The following is a 22,957-nucleotide window of genomic DNA, read 5'->3' on the forward strand; positions in this document are numbered from 1 at the left end:
TGAGGACACCAGTCGGTTCAGAAACTTCCGGGGAGTCAGGTACAAAACTCCTAGAAAGGGCATCAGCCTTCACGTTTTTCGAACCCGGAAGATATGAAACCACGAAATTGAAACGAAAGAAAAACAGCTAAAATAAGGCTTTATTACTAATAAAGCCTTATTTTAGTAGTATCTTGGATCTCTTCATGTTTTTCGGCTACCTTAAAGGATAGACTGTTATGTTTGAGTATATGTTTAGAAGTGCCAGTTTAATTATGAGGACATAGAGTGTTTAAACTGATTTAGAGGTTGTTGTTTTGAACAGTATTGGTGTCCACAAATTTCGAGTATATTGGCCACAGGTATGGTCTGTGGTGAAAAATAACTTTATTACAATATATCTATTTTGTTGTTTGAATAGACTATCTACCCTGATGGATCTTAAAGCCAAAGAAAGCTCTTGGCGAACTAAGGCTTCAGATATTTTTAAACAAAGCACCTTAACAGTTTCGCAGGATGTCTCAAAAGATTATAAGGAAATTATGCATCAATATAGGAATATATTATATCGGAAAACAAAATTGTGGTGGAATCGGACTACATTAGAAAATTATTTGTCAAAAAGGATTATACCGAGGGGATTAAGAGTACAATTATACCCTACGTTTGAACTACAAGAGGATAATCTGACGAAAAGATGGGTAATGGCAGCAACTACGTGCTCCTGTGAATTCATACAGATCCTCATTGAGAAAAACACTCTCTCCCTAACAGCAATGGATGAGGAGTTAGAGAGTATACAGACTACGTTACAAAAGGATGTACCTAAGGACGTCCTGGATAAGTGGCTCAAAGAACTGGATGCGGATACTATCAAATGGGAGGTTGAAGTGAGCCAGGGTAAGCTTAAAAAATGTAAGCGGGACATGACAGACTATGATATGGATAGAGTACATAAGTGGCAGAATAAGAAAAAGAATATACCCTACAGGAATCGTTCTAGGGAACCCTCTGTGGCGTCAAGTACGTCTGGAGCAGAAAGCCATACTACAGTGAGTGATGCGGAGGAACAGAGGGATTTTAATCTAAGAACTGGAGCACGTAAAAAGCAGTTTCCTGACATGTTTTATAAAACAAACAGACGTCAGAGAAATAAGGACCAATTTAAGGTAGTGAATTTATCATATCATGAGATAACTCCCATTCAAACAGAGGTATTGGAACGAGGTCTTAATTTTTCTCCCTCTTCTCGAATGGATGAATTCGTAGCTATTAAGGATACCCATCTGCTATCCCGAAAAATAATTTTAAAGAAATTACATTTTAAGAGTACAACATCAAACACGGACACCACACCTGATGAAATTGAGGCGTTGGAGGCACTCATTTCCTTGGAGGAAGAGAATGCGGCAACAGGGGTGAGTAACATTCCTAATCACCTGTACAGTAGTTCCAAGAAATTCCCTGCGTTGAGTCTATGTCCAGCGGTGGAAGTTTTCACAAAGTTGGTAACGCGGGATATTGAGCATTTGGCTACTGGATGTGGAAACCAATCAAATCTAAATAAAATGGAGCGTATGGCCTTGGAGGAATTGAAATCTTGGAAAGACGTAGTATATAAACCTGCAGATAAAGGGGGTAACCTCGTCATCTGGCCTTGCCAGATGTACGAGAAACAGGCGTATAGACTACTTGATGATGTTACATGTTACTGGAGAGTAACATTTAATCCTTTACTTTCCTTCCAGGAGAAACTTGTGAATATTTTGGACAAAGCGTTCATTGAAGGAATTTCTAGGAAATTGTTGGACACCGTAAAGAATTTGCAGCCCAGACTACCAACTTTTTATATCATCCCCAAACTGCACAAAAATCCCGTTGATCCACCCGGACGTCCAATTGTTGCAGGTATTGGAGGATTGTGTGAAATTATTTCGGGCATAGTTGATTATTTCCTAAAACCAATAGTGTCCACTCTGCCATCATACATTAAAGACACAACAGCGGTCCTTCAACGGTTGGACCAGCTACAGGTGGAAGAGAATGTCATTATGGTGACAGCGGATGTGGAGGTGTTGTACACGTCCATCCGCCATACAGATGGTTTACGGGCCACCAAATGGTTTCTGCAGTCCAGTAACATCCATCCCCCCATTGATGACCTGATTCTGATATTTTTAGAATTTATTTTAAATCACAATGTATTTACGTTTAATAACAGCATTTTTCTTCAGATACAGGGTACGGCAATGGGGGCCTCCTGCGCCCCGGCCTACGCTAATTTATTTTTGGGTGCATGGGAGAGGAGTATTTTTCAGGGAGACCTCATCCAGGATGTGGACTTAGTCCACAACTGGATGAGGTACATAGATGACATTCTGTTCTTTTGGGAGGGCTCTATTGAGGGTCTTAATCGTTTTATGAACACTCTGAATAACAACGATATTAATGTCAAACTTACGTTTCATACTGGCAGAAGTTTGGATTTCTTGGACTTAAAAATCACTATGACACCGGAAGGACGGATTAGTACTGACGTATTCAGGAAGCCCACAGCTACGAATGCATTATTACAAGCAGACTCGTCTCACCTTCAATCAACAATCAGGGGAATCCCTATAGGACAATTCCTACGTCTCAGGAGGATATGTTCAGAGGACAGATCATTTGAACATCAAGCTACGGACCTAGCTCGGAGATTTACAGCAAGAGGATATAGCTCTCGATGCATAAAAAGAGGATATATGAGAGCTAAGAGGTCTACCCGGAATGATCTGTTGTACAAGAATACAAAAGGAAGTAGGAAGGAAGAGGAGAATCAGTTGAGATTTATCTCGACGTATAATTGTCAATGGCAGGGCCTAACAAACATTATCCGGAAACACTGGGAGGTGTTAATGATAGATCCTGTTTTGAAACGGGCATTACCCCCCACTCCATCCTTTGTGGCTAGACGTTCACCTAACCTTAAAGATGCCCTGGTCAAGAGTCATTATGAAGCCCCAAATTCAGGACCTTCAAGGCCTGTGGGGGGGGGGGGAACGTAAGGGTTTCTTCCCATGTGGACTATGCAAGGGATGTCTCAACCTTATTAGAGCGACTAATTTTTGTAATTTTGACGGATCAAAAATATACGATATTAGAAAAAATTTGAACTGTAGCTCGCGGGGAGTCATCTATCAGGCTCAGTGCCCCTGTGGTAAGTTCTATGTTGGACTAACCACCAGGGAACTTAAAGTTAGAACAAGGGAGCACGCCAGAGATATCAGTAAAGCAAGAACGGTGGAGGATGAAACGACATTGAAGACCTTACCCAGGCATTTCAAAAGGTATCATGAGGGACAAGCGAGAGGCCTGAAAATTAAGTGCATTGATCAGATCAACATCAATATACGGGGTGGTGATGTAGGCAGGACCCTGACCCAATTGGAGAGCAAGTGGATCTATAGGTTGGGAACAATGACCCCACAGGGCCTTAATGAGAATTTAGGGTTCGCCTCATTTTTGAAGTCTGTTCAAATTTAAATTTAAATTCTTATAAAAAAAACATCCTTTTATAAAGATGTAATATTTCTGGAGAGACATTCTTTTATGGGATAGGGTATGGGTTTTTTGGTGTTTTAATATTCTTAATAATTAAATGTTATGTTTCTAAAGATTTTAACATGTGTTTTATTGATTTATAGGAACATGTGATCTCTGTCTGTTATCTTTTTTATCTTACCTGTGGAAGGAGGTATAGGAATGATACCATCCATCACCCTCTGGATATGGAGAGCTGGATAAGGGTGGAAGAATTGGAAGCGGACATTGGGTCACGTTTAGGAACTGAATACCTTGAAGGAACTGTATTTTATTAAACAGTGTTTCCATATACTCTCCAAGGGGATTCTATGTATATGTCTCATCCGCTAATTTCGCTCTATGTGTCATTATGTTGCTCTCAATGATATCCCTTGGGGTCTAGTAGATGGTTTGACTAAGAGGGATAGGGGATTGCTAAGGAAGTGGGGGATTATTGGGATCTTATTTGTATTATAATAATTAATAGACTGTATATGAGGACCTTGAAAGTATGCACTTTAAATAGAAGTTGTTTTAATCGTACAGTTTTTTATATACCTATGGACCCATTGTATGTGTCGGATAAAAATGGGAAGGGGGATTTTTTGATTGATAGTTAGGATATTGGTAGAATTATTATGTCACTTAATAGTGAATTAGTTTTATGTGGGGACTTATTATGGGTTCCTAATTATGTATTTAAATTTAGGCACTTTATTAATATATTATATATATTTTTGCTGGCACTTGTCACTTTATATATTTCACTGATGTTATGTAATTATTATATAATTTTTGGCAATAAATCACTTTTTAAATAATGTTACATACGATACGGTTTTTAATTGAAGAATATATTAGAGCACTGTAGTATTTCATTATAACGGCACTTTTATTCGCACTGGCACATGGCACTTTCTGCACGGTCATTGAATTAACTTTATATGGAAGTTATAAAACGCCCCTCTCAATACGGCATTCCCCTCCCCGGTTCTTATTCTATTCCTTACAGGTTAAATAGTTCTAAGGCAGTGCGCATGCTCCTCTCTCCGTCCTATTCACTTCTGATCGCGCTCTATACTGGACCGCTTGCGTTCCAGCAAGCGTTCCATTGAGCGCAGGTCCGGAAGTGATCTTGTTTAGGATGTAGACACAGAGGACGCATGCGCCGACTAGTGCCGAACGCTATCTAACAATACGTGCGGTCACATGTTTCAGGCGCCCTGGCTGATTGGTGCTTATGCACAATAAAAACTCTGCACTTCCCTGCCCCAGACACGCCCCCGGAAGAAGCCAATTGCGAAACGCGCGTTGGGGTGAGGTGGGACGCTGGGCCAAGTCACAGGTAGATATGGCGGTTGCTCTTGTACACTTTATGTATTGATGTTAATATATGTATACTTATGCAATATAAAATGGTGTGTACCTGACTTATATTTTGGTGCTACCGTCTGTCTTACATTGTAAAAAAGTGCTGTTTAGCATGATAATTGTGGTAGCTCCCCACTTCTTGTTTAGGTGCTTGTGCACTATGGCATTGGATATAATTCCCACTAATAAAGCCTTATTTTAGTAGTATCTTGGATCTCTTCATGTTTTTCGGCTACCTTAAAGGATAGACTGTTAGGTTTGAGTATATGTTTAGAAGTGCCAGTTTATTTATGAGGACATAGAGTGTTTAGAGAGAAAAACAGCGACCATCGAGCCTGTCTCGGATTCAACCGTTTGGCAGACTCGAGATAAGTCAAATTCTTGTGATCAGTCAAGACCACCACACGATGCTTGGCTCCCTCAAGCCAATGTCGCCACTCCTCAAATGCCCACTTCATAGCTAACAACTCACGATTACCAACATCATAATTCCGCTCGGCAGGCGAAAACTTTCTAGAAAAGAAAGCACATGGTCTCATCACAGAGCCATCAGAGCTTCTCTGCGACAAGACAGCCCCTGCTCCAATCTCAGAAGCATCAACCTCGACCTGAAAGGGAAGAGAGACATCGGGCTGGCGCAAGACAGGAGCCGAAGAAAACCGACGTTTCAGCTCCTGAAAGGCCTCCACGGCCGCAGGAGACCAATTCGTCACATCAGAACCCTTCTTGGTCAAATCCGTCAAAGGCTTAACCACGCCAGAAAAATTAGAGATGAAGCGACGGTAAAAATTAGCAAAACCCAAGAACTTCTGAAGACTCTTCACAGATGTAGGTTGAGTCCAGTCATGAATAGCCTGGACCTTGACTGGATCCATCTCAATAGTAGAAGGAGAAAAAATAAAGCCCAAAAAAGAAATTTTCTGGACTCCGAAGAGACATTTAGAGCCCTTCACAAACAAGGCATTGGCATACAGGACCTGAAATACCATCCTGACCTGCTTCACATGAGACTCCCAATCATCAGAAAAGACCAAAATATCATCCAGGTACACAATCATAAATCTATCCAGATACTCTCGGAAGATGTCGTGCATGAAGGACTGAAATACAGAGGGGGTATTAGAAAGCCCAAAAGGCATCACCAAGTACTCAAAATGGCCTTCGGGCGTATTAAATGCTGTTTTCCATTCATCGCCCTGCTTTATGCGCACAAGATTATACGCTCCTCGAAGATCTATCTTGGTGAACCAACTGGCCCCCCTAATCCGGGCAAACAGATCGGACAACAGTGGCAAGGGGTACTGAAATTTGACCGTGATGTTATTTAGAAGGCGATAATCTATACAGGGTCTCAGAGAACCATCCTTCTTGGCCACAAAAAAGAACCCCGCACCCAAAGGGGACGAGGACGGGCGAATATGCCCCTTCTCCAAGGACTCCTTTACATAACTCCGCATAGCGGCATGTTCTGGTACAGACAAATTAAAAAGTCGTCCCTTAGGGAACTTACTACCAGGAATCAGATTTATAGCACAATCACAATCCCTATGAGGAGGTAGGGCACTGGATTTGGGCTCATCAAATACATCCTGGTAGTCCGACAAAAATTCAGGGACTTCAGAAGGAGTAGAAGAAGCAATTGACACCAAAGGGGCATCTGTTGTGAACTGTGTTTCTGGGCTCCCTCTGGTGGTCAATAACGGTATTGTGTTAGGCATGTCTTGTTGCAGGCCTGAGCTCCAGCTGTGTCGTTAAGCAGCGGGTGTTCCCTATTTAAGTCTCCTCTGGACTCAGTCTCTTGCCTGGCATCGTTGTATCCAGACCTATATGGTCTCCTCCGGATTCCTTTCAGTCTGTCTCATGCAAGAAAAGCTAAGTCTGTTTTGAACAATTTGGATCGTTTGCATTTTTCAGTGTTTTTGTCCAGCTTGCTTATATTTGATTTTCTGGCTCGCTGGAAGCTCTAAGAGTGCTGATGTTCTCCCCCCGCACCGTCAGTCGGTGTGAGGGTTCTTGAATGTTCAGCATGGATGTTTTTGTAGGGTTTTCTGCTGACCGCATAGTCCACTATCTATTTTCTGCCTATCTAGACTAGTGGGCCTCACTTTGCTGAAAACTAGTTCATCTCTACGTTTGTGTTTTCTTCTTGCCTCACCGTTATTATTTGTTGGGGGCTTTCTATATCTTTGGGGTTCAATTTCTCTGGAGGCAAGTGAGGTCTTATTTTCCCTCTAGGGGTAGACAGTTCTCCAGCTGGCTCGAGACGTCTAGAACCAACGTAGGCACGTTCACCGGCTGCTTCTAGTTGTTTGTGTTAGGATCAGGAATGCGGTTAGCCCAGTTTCCACCTCCCTAGAGCAGTATTTATGTTTTTGCTATCTTGCCGGAATATCAGAGATCCTCTGCCATTGGGATCATAACAGAATGCCAGGCCCAAAGAAAATGTTTAATGCATCGCAGAAGCGGGATTAAAAAGAAGTTCTGAGTTTTGTTTTTTTTGTTTTTTTTTTTTGCTGCAGTTTGCCTAGCTTCTTCCATCCCCTTTTTTCTCTGAGTGGCTGAAACTCTGCTGCAGATATGAATGTCCAGACTCTGACTTCTAGTGTGGATCAGCTTGCTGCTAGGGTGCAAAGCATTCAGGATTTTGTTATCCATAGCCCTATGTCTGAACCAAAAATACCTATTCCTGAGCCGTTTTTTGGAGATAGATCTAAGTTCCTGAATTTTAGGAATAATTGTAAATTGTTTCTGTCTCTGAAACCTCGTTCCTCTGGTGATTCTGCTCAGCAAGTTAAGATTGTTATTTCCTTCTTGCGCGGCGACCCTCAAGATTGGGCCTTCTCTCTGGTGCCAGGAGATCCTGCATTGGTGAATGTTGATGCGTTTTTCCTGGCGCTTGGTTTGCTTTATGAGGAGCCTAATCTTGAAAATCAGGCTGAAAAAATGTTGCTGGCTATCTCTCAGGGTCAGGACGAAGCTGAGGTATATTGCCAAAAATTTCGGAAATGGTCCGTGCTTACTCAATGGAATGAGTGTGCACTGGCCGCAAATTTCAGAAATGGTCTTTCTGAAGCCATTAAAGATGTGATGGTGGGGTTTCCTATCCCTACAGGTCTGAATGATTCAATGGCTCTGGCCATTCAAATTGATCGACGTTTGCGGGAGCGCAAATCTGTTAATCCTTTGGCGGTGCTGTCTGAACGGTCACCTGATTCTATGCAATGTGACAGAATTTTGACCAGAGCCGAGCGACAAAATCATAGACGTCAAAATGGGTTGTGTTTCTACTGTGGTGATTCAACACATGTTATCTCAGCATGCTCTAAACGTTTAAAAAAAGAAGTTAATCCTGTCGCCATTGGTACTTTTCAACCTAAGTTTATTTTGTCTGTGACTTTAATTTGTTCATTATCTTCTTACCCAGTTATGGCTTTCGTGGATTCTGGTGCTGCTTTAAGTCTGATGGATTTGTCGTTTGCCAAGCGCTGCGGTTTTGTCCTGGAGCCTTTGGAAAATCCTATTCCTCTTAGAGGAATTGATTCTATGCCATTGGCAGAGAATAAACCTCAGTATTGGACGCAAGTGACCATGTGCATGACTCCTGTACACCAGGAGGTGATTCGTTTTCTGGTACTGCATAAAATGCATGATGTTGTCGTTTTGGGTCTGCCATGGTTACAGGCCCATAATCCAGTTTTAGATTGGAAAGCTATGACTGTGTCTAGTTGGGGGTGTCAGGGGATTCATGGCGATTCTCCATTGGTGTCTATTGCTTCTTCTTCTCCTTCTGAGATCTCTGAGTTTTTGTCAGACTTTCAGGATGTATTTAATGAGACCAGGTCCAGTGCCCTTCCTCCTCATAGGGACTGTGATTGTGCTATAGATTTGATTCCTGGTAGTAAGTTTCCTAAGGGACGACTCTTTAATTTATCTGTGCCAGAGCATGCCGCGATGCGGAGTTATATAAAGGAATCCGGAGGAGACCATATAGGTCTGGATACAACGATGCCAGGCAAGAGACTGAGTCCAGAGGAGACTTAAATAGGGAACACCCGCTGCTTAACGACACAGCTGGAGCTCAGGCCTGCAACAAGACATGCCTAACACAATACCGTTATTGACCACCAGAGGGAGCCCAGAAACACAGTTCACAACAGTACCCCCCCCCTTGAGGAGGGGTCACCGAACCCTCACCAAGACCCCCAGGGCGATCAGGATGAGCAGCATGAAAGGCATGAACCAAATCAGCCGCATGAACATCAGAGGCGACAACCCAGGAATTATCCTCCTGACCATAGCCTTTCCACTTAACTAAATACTGGAGCTTCCGTCTAGAGATACGAGAATCCAGAATCTTCTCCACCACGTACTCCAACTCGCCCTCAACCAAAACCGGGGCAGGAGGCTCAACAGCAGGAACCACAGGCACCACGTACCGCCGCAACAAGGACCTATGGAACACATTATGAATCGTAAATGACGCTGGGAGGTCCAAGCGAAAAGACACCGGGTTAAGGATTTCCAAAATCTTATAAGGACCGATAAAGCGAGGCTTGAACTTAGGAGAGGAGACTTTCATGCATGACATCTTCCGGAAATATCTGGATAAATTCATGATTATTTATCTGGATGATATTTTGTTTTTTTCTGATGATTGGGAGTCCCATGTGAACCAGGTCAGGATGGTGTTTCAGGTTTTGCGGGAGAATGCTCTATTTGTGAAGGGCTCAAAATGTATCTTTGGGGTACAGAAGGTTTCTTTTTTGGGTTTTATTTTTTCCCCTTCTACTGTGGAGATGGACCCAGTTAAGGTCCGTGCCATTCATGACTGGACTCAGCCCACGTCTGTTAAGAGCCTGCAGAAGTTCTTGGGCTTTGCTAATTTTTACCGTCGTTTTATCGCTAATTTCTCCAGCGTGGTTAAACCTTTGACGGATATGACCAAGAAGGGTTCTGATGTTGCGAATTGGTCTCCTGCGGCCGTGGAGGCCTTTCGGGAGCTGAAGCGTCGGTTTACTTCAGCGCCAGTCTTGTGCCAGCCGGATGTCTCTCTTCCCTTCCAGGTTGAAGTTGATGCTTCTGAAGTTGGTGCAGGGGCTGTTTTGTCGCAAAAAAGTTCTGATGGCTCCGTGATGAAGCCATGCGCCTTCTTTTCAAGGAAATTTTCGCCTGCTGAGCGGAACTACGATGTTGGTAATCGGGAGTTGTTGGCCATGAAGTGGGCATTTGAGGAGTGGCGACATTGGCTCGAGGGAGCTAGACATCGTGTGGTGGTCTTGACTGATCATAAAAATCTGATTTACCTCGAGTCTGCCAAGCGCCTGAATCCTAGACAGGCCCGTTGGTCGTTGTTTTTCTCCCGTTTTGACTTTGTGGTCTCGTACCTGCCTGGTTCGAAGAACGTGAAGGCTGATGCACTTTCTAGGAGTTTTGTGCCTGATTCTCCGGGAGTCTCTGAGCCGGCTGGTATTCTCAGAGAGGGAGTAATTTTGTCTGCCATTTCCCCAGATTTGCGACGAGGGCTGCAAAAATTTCAGGCTGATAGGCCTGATCGTTGTCCACCAGAGAGATTGTTTGTCCCTGACGGATGGACCATCAGAGTTATTTCTGAGGTTCATTCTTCGGTGTTGGCGGGACATCCTGGGATTTTCGGTACCAGAGATTTGGTGGCCAGGTCCTTTTGGTGGCCTTCCTTGTCGCGGGATGTGCATTCTTTTGTGCAGTCCTGTGGGATTTGTGCTCGGGCTAAGCCTTGCTGTTCTCGTGCCAGCGGGTTGCTTTTGCCCTTGCCTATCCCAAAGAGGCCTTGGATGCACATTTCCATGGATTTCATTTCGGATCTTCCGGTGTCTCGGAAGATGTCTGTCATCTGGGTGGTGTGCGATCGTTTTTCTAAAATGGTCCATTTGGTGCCCTTGCCTAAGTTGCCTTCCTCCTCTGATTTGGTTCCTTTGTTCTTTCAGAATGTGGTTCGTTTGCATGGCATCCCTGAGAATATTGTATCTGACAGAGGATCCCAGTTTGTGTCCAGATTCTGGCGATCCTTTTGTGCTAAGATGGGTATTGATTTGTCTTTTTCGTCGGCTTTTCATCTTCAGACTAATGGCCAGACCGAGCAAACTAATCAGACGTTAGAGACTTATTTGAGATGTTTTGTTTCTGCTGATCAGGACGACTGGGTTACCTTTTTGCCACTGGCCGAGTTTGCCCTTAATAATCGGGCTAGTTCTGCCACCTTGGTTTCGCCCTTTTTCTGCAACTCTGGTTTTCATCCTCGTTTCTCCTCGGGTCAGGTTGAACCTTCTGACTGTCCTGAGGTTGATTCTGTGGTGGATAGGTTGCAGCAGATTTGGAACCATGTGGTGGACAATTTGAAATTGTCACAAGACAAGGCCCAGCGGTTTGCCAACCGCCGCCGCGGTGTGGGTCCCCGACTTCGTGTTGGGGATTTGGTTTGGTTGTCTTATCGGCATGTTCCTTTGAAAGTCTCCTCTCCTAAGTTCAAGCCTCGCTTTATCGGTCCTTATAAGATTTTGGAAATCCTTAACCCGGTGTCTTTTCGCTTGGACCTTCCAGCGTCTTTTGCTATTCATAATGTGTTCCATAGGTCCTTGTTGCGGCGGTACGTGGTGCCTATGGTTCCTGCTGTTGAGCCTTCTGCCTCGGTTTTGGTTGAGGGTGAGTTGGAGTACGTGGTGGAGAAGATTCTGGATTCTCGTATCGCTAGACGGAAACTCCAGTATTTAGTTAAGTGGAAAGGCTATGGTCAGGAGGATAATTCCTGGGTTGTCGCCTCTGATGTTCATGCGGCTGATTTGGTTCATGCCTTTCACGCTGCTCATCCTGATCGCCCTGGGGGTCTTGGTGAGGGTTCGGTGACCCCTCCTCAAGGGGGGGGGTACTGTTGTGAACTGTGTTTCTGGGCTCCCTCTGGTGGTCACTAACGGTATTGTGTTAGGTATGTCTTGTTGCAGGCCTGAGCTCCAGCTGTGTCGTTAAGCAGCGGGTGTTTCCTATTTGAGTCTCCTCTGGACTCAGTCTCTTGCCTGGCATCGTTGTATCCAGACCTATTTGGTCTCCTCCGGATTCCTTTCAGTCTGCCTCATGCAAGAAAAGCTAAGTCTGTTTTGTACAATTTGGATCGTTTGCATTATTCAGTGTTTTTGTCCAGCTTGCTTTACATTTGATTTTTTGACTCGCTGGAAGCTCTAGGGGGCTGATATTCTCCCTCCACACCGTCAGTTGATGTGGGGGTTCTTGAATGTTCAGCGTGGATGTTTTGTAGGGTTTTCTGCTAACCGCATAGTCCACTATCTATTTTCTGCTATCTAGACTATTGGGCCTCACTTTGCTGAATCTAGTTCATCTCTACGTTTGTGTTTTCCTCTTGCCTCACCATTATTATTTGTTGGGGGCTTTCTATATCTTTGGGGTTCAATTTCTCTGGAGGCAAGCGAGGTCTTATTTTTTCCCTCTAGGGGTAGTCAGTTCTCCGGCTGGCTCGAGACGTCTAGAACCAACGTAGGCACGTTCACCGGCTACTTTTAGTTGTTTGTGTCAGGATCAGGTATGCGGTTAGCCCAGTTTCCACCTCCCTAGAGCAGTATTTATATTTTTGCTATCTTGCCGGAATATCAGAGATCCTCTGCCATTGGGATCATAACAGATATTTTGATTTTTTCCGATGATTGGGAGTCTCATGTGAAGCAGGTCAGGATGGTATTCCAGATCCTTCGTGATAATGCTTTATTTGTGAAGGGGTCTAAGTGCCTATTTGGAGTTCAGAAGGTCTCTTTTTTGGGTTTTATTTTTTCTCCCTCGTCTATAGAAATGGATCCTGTTAAGGTCCAAGCCATTCATGACTGGATTCAACCCACATCGGTGAAGAGCCTTCAGAAATTTTTGGGCTTTGCTAATTTTTATCGCCGTTTCATTGCCAACTTTTCCAGTGTGGTTAAGCCCCTGACCGATTTGACGAAGAAAGGCGCTGATGTGACGAATTGGTCCTCTGCGGCTGTTGAGGCCTTTCAGGAGCTTAAACGCCGATTTACTTCTGCCCCTGTGTTGCGTCAGCCGGATGTTTCTCTTCCTTTTCAGGTTGAGGTTGACGCTTCTGAGATTGGGGCAGGGGCCGTTTTGTCTCAGAGGAATTCTGATGGTTCTTTGATGAAACTGTGTGCTTTTTTTTCCAGAAAGTTTTCGCCTGCGGAGCGCAATTATGACGTTGGCAATCGGGAGTTGTTGGCTATGAAGTGGGCATTTGAGGAGTGGCGACATTGGCTTGAGGGAGCCAAGCACCGCGTTGTGGTCTTGACCGATCATAAGAATCTGATTTACCTTGAGTCGGCCAAGCGGCTGAACCCTAGACAAGCTCGATGGTCCCTGTTTTTCTCCCACTTTGATTTTGTGGTCTCGTATCTTCCTGGATCTAAGAATGTTAAGGCTGATGCCCTCTCTAGGAGTTTTTTGCCTGATTCTCCTGGAGTCCTTGAGCCGGTTGGCATTCTTAAGGAAGGGGTGATTCTTTCTGCCATCTCCCCTGATTTGCGGCGGGTGCTTCAGGAATTTCAGGCTGATAAACCTGACCGCTGTCCAGTGGGGAAGCTGTTTGTTGCTGATAGATCGACTAGTAAGGTAATTTCTGAGGTTCATTCTTCAGTGTTGGCTGGTCATCCTGGGATTTTTGGTACCAGAGATTTGGTTGCTAGGTCCTTTTGGTGGCCTTCCTTGTCGCGGGATGTGCGTTCTTTTGTGCAGTCCTGTGGGACTTGTGCCCGGGCCAAGCCTTGCTGTTCCCGCGCTAGTGGGTTGCTTTTGCCTTTGCCTGTCCCTGAGAGGCCCTGGACGCATATTTCTATGGATTTTATTTCGGATCTTCCTGTTTCCCAGAAGATGTCTGTTATCTGGGTGGTTTGTGACCGGTTCTCTAAAATGGTCCATTTGGTACCTTTGCCTAAATTGCCTTCCTCCTCTGATTTTGGTTCCATTGTTTTTTCAGCATGTGGTTCGTTTGCATGGCATTCCGGAGAATATTGTGTCTGACAGAGGTTCCCAGTTTGTTTCTAGGTTTTGGCGGGCCTTTTGTGCTAGGATGGGCATTGATTTGTCTTTTTCTTCGGCGTTCCATCCTCAGACAAATGGCCAAACTGAGCGAACTAATCAGACCTTGGAAACCTATTTGAGATGCTTTGTGTCTGCTGATCAGGATGATTGGGTGGCTTTCTTGCCGTTGGCCGAGTTTGCCCTTAATAATCGGGCTAGTTCTGCTACTTTGGTTTTGCCTTTCTTTTGTAATTTTGGTTTTCAACCTCGTTTTTCTTCGGGGCAGGTTGAGCCTTCTGATTGTCCTGGTGTGGATTCTGTGGTGGACAGGTTACAGCAGATTTGGACTCATGTGGTAGACAATTTGACGTTGTCTCAGGAAAAGGCTCAACGTTTTGCTAACCGCCGTCGGTGTGTTGGTCCCCGGCTTCGGGTGGGGGATTTGGTCTGGTTGTCTTCTCGTCATGTTCCTATGAAGGTTTCTTCCCCTAAGTTCAAGCCTCGGTTTATTGGTCCTTATAAGATTTCTGAGATTATCAATCCGGTGTCTTTTCGTTTGGCCCTTCCAGCCTCTTTTGCCATCCATAATGTTTTCCATAGATCTTTGTTGCGGAGATATGTGGTGCCCGTTGTTCCCTCGGTTGATCCTCCTGCCCCGGTGTTGGTTGAGGGGGAGTTGGAATATGTGGTGGAGAAAATTTTGGATTCTCGTTTTTCGAGGCGGAGGCTTCAGTATCTTGTCAAGTGGAAGGGTTATGGCCAGAAGGATAATTCTTGGGTTGTTGCCTCCGATGTCCATGCCGCCGATTTGGTTCGTGCCTTTCACTTGGCTCGCCCTGATCGGCCTGGGGGCTCTGGTGAGGGTTCGATGACCCCTCCTCAAGGGGGGGTACTGTTGTGAATTCCGCTCTTGGGCTCCCTCCGGTGGTTGTAAGTGGCACTTTTGTGAGTTCTGCTCTTGGGCTCCCTCCGGTGGTTTTGAGTGGTACTGCTGCTCCTTGGATTTAGCAGTCAGCACCTGCTTCCACTGATCGTCTTTCTGGCTCGGCTATTTATCCTGGCTCTATCCTTCAGCCTGGGCCAGTTGTCAATGGTTCCTGGTTGGATTCACATCTCTGCTTGGATTTCCCTGATATTCTGACGAGTTCAGCAAAGATAAGTCCTTGCTTGTTCTTTTGCTGTCCACATATTATGGACTTACTCGTTCAGCTCTTTCTATGTTTTTTCTTGTCCAGCTTGTCAATATGGATTTATTCAGTTAAGCTGGAAGCTCTGGGAAGCAGATTTACCCTCCACACCTTTAGTCAGGTGTGGAGATTTTTGTAAACTCTGTGGTGGATTTTTCTAGTTTTTTATACTGACGCACAGTATTCTGTCCTGTTCTATATATCTAGCTAGACTGGCCACCTTTGCTACATTCTGATTTCATTCTGCGTATGTCATTTCTCTCTCCACTCACAGTCAATATTTGTGGGGGGCTGCCTTTCTTTTGGGGATTTTCTCTGAGGCAAGATAGCTTTCCTGTTTCCATCTTTAGGGGTAATTAGTCCTCCGGCTGTGACGAGGTGTCTAGGGAGTGACAGGAACATCCCACGGCTACTTCTAGTGTTGTGATAAGCTCAGGAACTGCGGTTAGTACAGGTACCATCTCCTCCAGAGCTCGTCCCATGTTGCTCCTAAACCACCAGTTCATAACACATCTCCTTCTGACTCACCACTTCACCCTTATGTAGGTACACCAGGGCCAGATCTGTCCCTCGTGGCAAGGTGACCTCCCCGGGGCCCACATTCAAAGCTGTTATGGGGACATGTCCTCGCTGGACCACAGCTATTGTACGAGCTATTATGACTTCTTGGTCCAATCCTCCGCCAACCACAGGCTGAAAAATCACTTCCAACCCGTCTAGGTTGTGATGAGTCCCCACTGGAAGGTATACTATAGTTTCTCGCCCGGGAGGCAAGATTACAGGTTCTTTACCAGGAGCCCTGATGACGCTTACTGTCTGATACGATGGCACACTCTTCTGCGCCCCACAGACGTGGATCAGGGCTTCTTGAGTAGGCTTATGTGTAGTAGCCTTCTTCCAATATCCAGGTCCCTGTTTGGTAAACATAATATGATCGAATTCATGTAAGATATTCATTCTCAGTACTACAGGCACATCTTCTTTGATAGGCTCAGGGACTAGCAGGAGGATCCCTTTTCTCGCCACTTCTTGCCCACAGATTCGATTATTCATCCACACGACCCCTGTGACCGGGATCGGTTGTTGGTTGGCAGCAATCAAGTGTTCGTTATGATATGGAGCGGCCTCTCTCCTCGCCTCCCCTGCAGACTGCCGCACTACTGCGGGGGTTGGTAATTTAACGGCGGCTTCTGCTGGCCTTGGGTATAGTTCTGACAGTCTCTGGCAAGGTGCCCCCGTCCTCCACATTCCCAGCATTGGATGCCTCCTTCTCGCCGGGGGGCACCTCGAGCCTGTCCTCATGCCTCCGATGCCTGACGGGAGAGGGGCTTGCTCCCACTGATCCCGTATCGGTCAAGCCGAAGAATGATTGCATGAGTACGGTGGGTCAGACTGTTGTTTTTCCCCCACTCTTCGCTCCAACTGGGTCAGTTTCTCTTGCACGTTGACAAGGGACCGCTGCAAGTCTGGCACCACCTGGACAAGCACCTCCTGATGGTTTGGGTCCCCTCTGGTATTGGTGCTTCACCCCAGACGCGTAGCTCTCTTCTTTACTTCGGGCCACTGTTTCCGCCAGGATATGACGAAACATAAGAGTCGGATCTGCCCGGACCTGTTCTGACAGTGCTCGCCTCAAGGACGTGTTGTGCAGCCCCAGAATGAATTGCTCCTAGAGTATCCAGTCTTTAGAGCCCATGCCACCAAATCCATCCCCCTTCTTTCTCTGCACCTCCGCTAACACTTCTTGCAGTGCTGTTGCATACTGAGAAATTCCTTGTTTTTCCAGCTGCAGCCTAGAGAAAACTTTGGCGCGAAGGTGTCCGGCGCTAGCAGTCTCGCCGTAGATCTCTTCCAGGAACTTCACTAGCTCCTTCAGCGTACTGCAGGTGAGTTCAGGTTGTAGGCAGACGTTTCTACAGGCTTTTCCCTTTAGGGCAGTTAAAGCAATGTCCGCTTCAAGGTCTGGGCTGATGTTATAAATCTTCAGGGTGCTTTGCAGCCGGGACACCCTGTCGGAAAGTGGTATATTAGTGCCGTCAAACTTTGGTAGCACACTAAATATGGTGCCCATAGGGAGTGTCCTTGCAGGGGTTTCACCAATGCCCACAGCATCTCCATTAACATTAGCATTCCCGCCGTTGCTGTCTGCTGCCTCCATTTGGTGACAGTACCCTGCTCGCAGCGCCACTTGAAGCGATGGCTGGGGTACCACCACGGTGCAGGAAGACTACTGTACACAAGATGAGGTGCAAAAACAACAAAGGGTAGATTTATTGGAAGGCAAGGAATTAAATGGATAAGGAAGATGCAAACAGGGGTATGCAATGGCAAAAGATAATTTACAAGAGTTATGTTCTTTAGCTTGTCCGTAAAATAGCACGGTGCTCCAACTGTTACAAACTCAATATATGTCACACAAGTAAATGCAAACAATAAACAAAGAATGATGCTACTCTGTTATGGTTCTCAATGGCAAGAGAACATAGCCCAGCAAACAAAAGAACTAGCTCTTGGAAGGATGGAAACTAAACTGACCATGAACTAAACCTGCCGCACAACTAACAGTAGCCGGGTAGCGTTGCCTACGTTTTTTATCCCTAGACGCCCAGCGCCAGCCGGAGGACTAACTAATCCTGGCAGAGGAAAATATAGTCCTGGCTCACCTCTAGAGAAATTTCCCCGAAAGGCAGACAGAGGCCCCCACATATATTGGCGGTGATTTAAGATGAAAATGACAAACGTAGTATGAAAATAGGTTTAGCAAAATTGAGGTCCGCTTACTAGATAGCAGGAAGACAGAAAGGGCACTTTCATGGTCAGCTGAAAACCCTATCAAAACACCATCCTGAAATTACTTTAAGACTCTAGTATTAACTCATAACATCAGAGTGGCAATTTCAGATCACAAGAGCTTTCCAGACACAGAAACGAAACTACAGCTGTGAACTGGAACAAAATGCAAAAACAAACGAGGACTAAAGTCCAACTTATCTGGGAGTTGTCTAGCAGCAGGAACATGCACAGAAAGGCTTCTGATTACAATGATGACCGGCATGGAAGTGACAGAGGAGCAAGGCTAAATAGCGACTCCCACATCCTGATGGAAACAGGTGAACAGAGGGGATGATGCACACCAGTTCAATTCCACCAGTGGCCACCGGGGGAGCCCAAAATCCAATTTCACAACAGTACCCCCCCCTCAAGGAGGGGGCACCGAACCCTCACCAGAACCACCAGGGCGATCAGGATGAGCCCTATGAAAGGCACGGACCAGATCGGAGGCATGAACATCAGAGGCAGTCACCCAAGAATTATCCTCCTGACCGTATCCCTTCCATTTGACCAGATACTGGAGTTTCCGTCTGGAAACACGGGAGTCCAAGATTTTTTCCACAACGTACTCCAACTCGCCCTCAACCAACACCGGAGCAGGAGGCTCAACGGAAGGCACAACCGGTACCCCATACCTGCGCAATAATGACCGATGAAAAACATTATGAATAGAAAAAGATGCAGGGAGGTCCAAACGGAAGGACACAGGGTTAAGAATCTCCAATATCTTGTACGGGCCGATGAACCGAGGCTTAAACTTAGGAGAAGAAACCCTCATAGGGACAAAACGAGAAGACAACCACACCAAGTCCCCAACACAAAGCCGAGGACCAACTCGACGCCGGCGGTTGGCAAAAAGCTGAGTCTTCTCCTGGGACAACTTTAAATTGTCCACTACCTGCCCCCAAATCTGATGCAACCTCTCCACCACAGCATCCACTCCAGGGCAATCCGAAGATTCCACCTGACCAGAAGAAAATCGAGGATGAAACCCCGAATTACAGAAAAAAGGAGACACCAAGGTGGCAGAGCTGGCCCGATTATTGAGGGCAAACTCCGCTAAAGGCAAAAAAGCAACCCAATCATCCTGATCTGCAGACACAAAACACCTCAAATATGTCTCCAAGGTCTGATTCGTCCGCTCGGTCTGGCCATTAGTCTGAGGATGGAAAGCAGACGAGAAAGACAAATCTATGCCCATCCTAGCACAGAATGCTCGCCAAAATCTAGACACGAATTGGGTTCCTCTGTCAGAAACGATATTCTCCGGAATACCATGCAAACGGACCACATTTTGAAAAAACAGAGGAACCAACTCGGAAGAAGAAGGCAACTTAGGCAGGGGAACCAAATGGACCATCTTAGAGAAACGGTCACACACCACCCAGATGACAGACATCTTCTGAGAAACAGGAAGATCCGAAATAAAATCCATCGAGATGTGCGTCCAGGGCCTCTTCGGGATAGGCAAGGGCAACAACAATCCACTAGCCCGAGAACAACAAGGCTTGGCCCGAGCACAAACGTCACAAGACTGCACAAAGCCTCGCACATCTCGAGACAGGGAAGGCCACCAGAAGGACCTTGCCACCAAATCCCTGGTACCAAAGATTCCAGGATGACCTGCCAACGCAGAAGAATGAACCTCAGAAATGACTTTACTGGTCCAATCATCAGGAACAAACAGTCTACCAGGTGGGCAACGATCAGGTCTATCCGCCTGAAACTCCTGCAAGGCCCGCCGCAGGTCTGGAGAAACGGCAGACAATATCACTCCATCCTTAAGGATACCTGTAGGTTCAGAATTACCAGGGGAGTCAGGCTCAAAACTCCTAGAAAGGGCATCCGCCTTAACATTCTTAGAACCCGGCAGGTAGGACACCACAAAATTAAACCGAGAGAAAAACAACGACCAGCGCGCCTGTCTAGGATTCAGGCGTCTGGCGGACTCAAGATAAATTAGATTTTTGTGGTCAGTCAATACCACCACCTGATGTCTAGCCCCCTCAAGCCAATGACGCCACTCCTCAAAAGCCCACTTCATGGCCAAAAGCTCCCGATTCCCAACATCATAATTCCGCTCGGCGGGCGAAAATTTACGCGAGAAAAAAGCACAAGGTCTCATCATGGAGCAATCGGAACTTCTCTGCGACAAAACCGCCCCAGCTCCGATTTCAGAAGCGTCGACCTCAACCTGAAAAGGAAGAGCAACATCAGGCTGACGCAACACAGGGGCGGAAGAAAAGCGGCGCTTAAGCTCCCGAAAGGCCTCCACAGCAGCAGGGGACCAATCAGCAACATCAGCACCCTTCTTAGTCAAATCAGTCAATGGTTTAACAACATCAGAAAAACCAGCAATAAATCGACGATAAAAGTTAGCAAAGCCCAAAAATTTCTGAAGACTCTTAAGAGAAGAGGGTTGCGTCCAATCACAAATAGCCTGAACCTTGACAGGATCCATCTCGATGGAAGAGGGGGAAAAAATATATCCCAAAAAGGAAATCTTTTGAACCCCAAAAACGCACTTAGAACCCTTCACACACAAGGAATTAGACCGCAAAACCTGAAAAACCCTCCTGACCTGCTGGACATGAGAGTCCCAGTCATCCGAAAAAATCAAAATATCATCCAGATACACAATCATAAATTTATCCAAATAATCACGGAAAATGTCATGCATAAAGGACTGAAAGACTGAAGGGGCATTTGAAAGACCAAAAGGCATCACCAAATACTCAAAGTGGCCCTCGGGCGTATTAAATGCGGTTTTCCACTCATCTCCCTGCTTAATTCGCACCAAATTATACGCCCCACGGAGATCTATCTTAGAGAACCACTTGGCCCCCTTTATGCGAGCAAACAAATCAGTCAGCAGTGGCAACGGATATTGATATTTAACCGTGATTTTATTCAAAAGCCGATAATCAATACACGGCCTCAAAGAGCCATCTTTCTTAGCCACAAAGAAAAAACCGGCTCCTAAGGGAGATGACGAAGGACGAATATGTCCCTTTTCCAAGGACTCCTTTATATATTCTCGCATAGCAGCATGTTCAGGCACAGACAGATTAAATAAACGACCCTTAGGGTATTTACTACCCGGAATCAAATCTATGGCACAATCGCACTCCCGGTGCGGAGGTAATGAACCAAGCTTAGGTTCTTCAAAAACGTCACGATATTCAGTCAAGAATTCAGGAATCTCGGAGGGAATAGATGATGAAATGGAAACCACAGGTACGTCCCCATGCGTCCCCTTACATCCCCAGCTTAACACAGACATAGCTTTCCAGTCAAGGACTGGGTTATGAGATTGCAGCCATGGCAATCCAAGCACCAACACATCATGTAGGTTATACAGCACAAGAAAGCGAATAATCTCCTGGTGATCCGGATTAATCCGCATAGTTACTTGTGTCCAGTATTGTGGTTTATTACTAGCCAATGGGGTGGAGTCAATCCCCTTCAGGGGTATAGGAGTTTCAAGAGGCTCCAAATCATACCCACAGCGTTTGGCAAAGGACCAATCCATAAGACTCAAAGCGGCGCCAGAGTCGACATAGGCATCCGCGGTAATAGATGATAAAGAACAAATCAGGGTCACAGATAGAATAAACTTAGACTGTAAAGTGCCAATTGAAACAGACTTATCAAGCTTCTTAGTACGCTTAGAGCATGCTGATATAACATGAGTTGAATCACCGCAATAGAAGCACAACCCATTTTTTCGTCTAAAATTCTGCCGTTCACTTCTGGACAGAATTCTATCACATTGCATATTCTCTGGCGTCTTCTCAGTAGACACCGCCAAATGGTGCACAGGTTTGCGCTCCCGCAGACGCCTATCGATCTGGATAGCCATTGTCATGGACTCGTTCAGACCCGCAGGCACAGGGAACCCCACCATAACATCCTTGATGGCATCAGAGAGACCCTCTCTGAAATTCGCCGCCAGGGCGCACTCATTCCACTGAGTAAGCACAGCCCATTTACGGAATTTCTGGCAGTATATTTCAGCTTCGTCTTGCCCCTGAGATAGGGACATCAAAGCCTTTTCCGCCTGAAGCTCTAACTGAGGTTCCTCATAAAGCAACCCCAAGGCCAGAAAAAACGCATCCACATTGAGCAACGCAGGATCCCCTGGAGCCAATGCAAAAGCCCAATCCTGAGGGTCGCCCCGGAGCAAGGAAATCACAATCCTGACCTGCTGAGCAGGATCTCCAGCAGAGCGAGATTTCAGGGACAAAAACAACTTGTAATTATTTTTGAAATTTTGAAAGCAAGATCTATTCCCCGAGAAAAATTCAGGCAAAGGAATTCTAGGTTCAGATATAGGAACATGAACAACAAAATCTTGTAAATTTTGAACTTTCGTGGTGAGATTATTCAAACCTGCAGCTAAACTCTGAATATCCATTTTAAACAGGTGAACACAGAGCCATTCCAGGATTAGAAGGAGAGAGAGAGAGAAAGGCTGCAATATAGGCAGACTTGCAAGAGATTCAATTACAAGCACACTCAGAACTGAAGGAAAAAAAAAAATAAAAATCTTCAGCAGACTTCTCTTTTCTCTCCTTTCTCTGTCAATTAATTAACCCTTTTGGGCCGGTCAAACTGTTATGGTTCTCAATGGCAAGAGAACATAGCCCAGCAAACAAAAGAACTAGCTCTTGGAAGGATGGAAACTAAACTGACCATGAACTAAACCTGCCGCACAACTAACAGTAGCCGGGTAGCGTTGCCTACGTTTTTTATCCCTAGACGCCCAGCGCCAGCCGGAGGACTAACTAATCCTGGCAGAGGAAAATATAGTCCTGGCTCACCTCTAGAGAAATTTCCCCGAAAGGCAGACAGAGGCCCCCACATATATTGGCGGTGATTTAAGATGAAAATGACAAACGTAGTATGAAAATAGGTTTAGCAAAATTGAGGTCCGCTTACTAGATAGCAGGAAGACAGAAAGGGCACTTTCATGGTCAGCT

At 45.6% G+C, this 22,957-nt stretch overlaps 1 protein-coding gene across 1 annotated transcript in view; it reads right to left on the reverse strand.

Annotated features, from left to right (window-relative positions):
- Positions 1-3,288: 3,288 nt before the first annotated feature.
- The window catches only part of LOC143798308 (exonuclease 3'-5' domain-containing protein 2-like), a 92,025-nt gene continuing 72,356 nt past the window's right edge, over positions 3,289-22,957 (reverse strand). The window contains exons 6-8 of the mRNA XM_077281108.1: positions 9,208-9,365; positions 3,704-3,757; positions 3,289-3,422 (exon numbers count right to left, since the gene is read on the reverse strand). Of these exons, the coding sequence (XP_077137223.1) occupies positions 3,289-3,422; positions 3,704-3,757; positions 9,208-9,365 (346 nt within the window). The remainder of the gene's footprint in view (positions 3,423-3,703; positions 3,758-9,207; positions 9,366-22,957) is intronic.

Source organism: Ranitomeya variabilis, chromosome 1 (assembly GCF_051348905.1).
Source record: "Ranitomeya variabilis isolate aRanVar5 chromosome 1, aRanVar5.hap1, whole genome shotgun sequence".
Classification (NCBI taxonomy): domain Eukaryota; kingdom Metazoa; phylum Chordata; class Amphibia; order Anura; family Dendrobatidae; genus Ranitomeya; species Ranitomeya variabilis.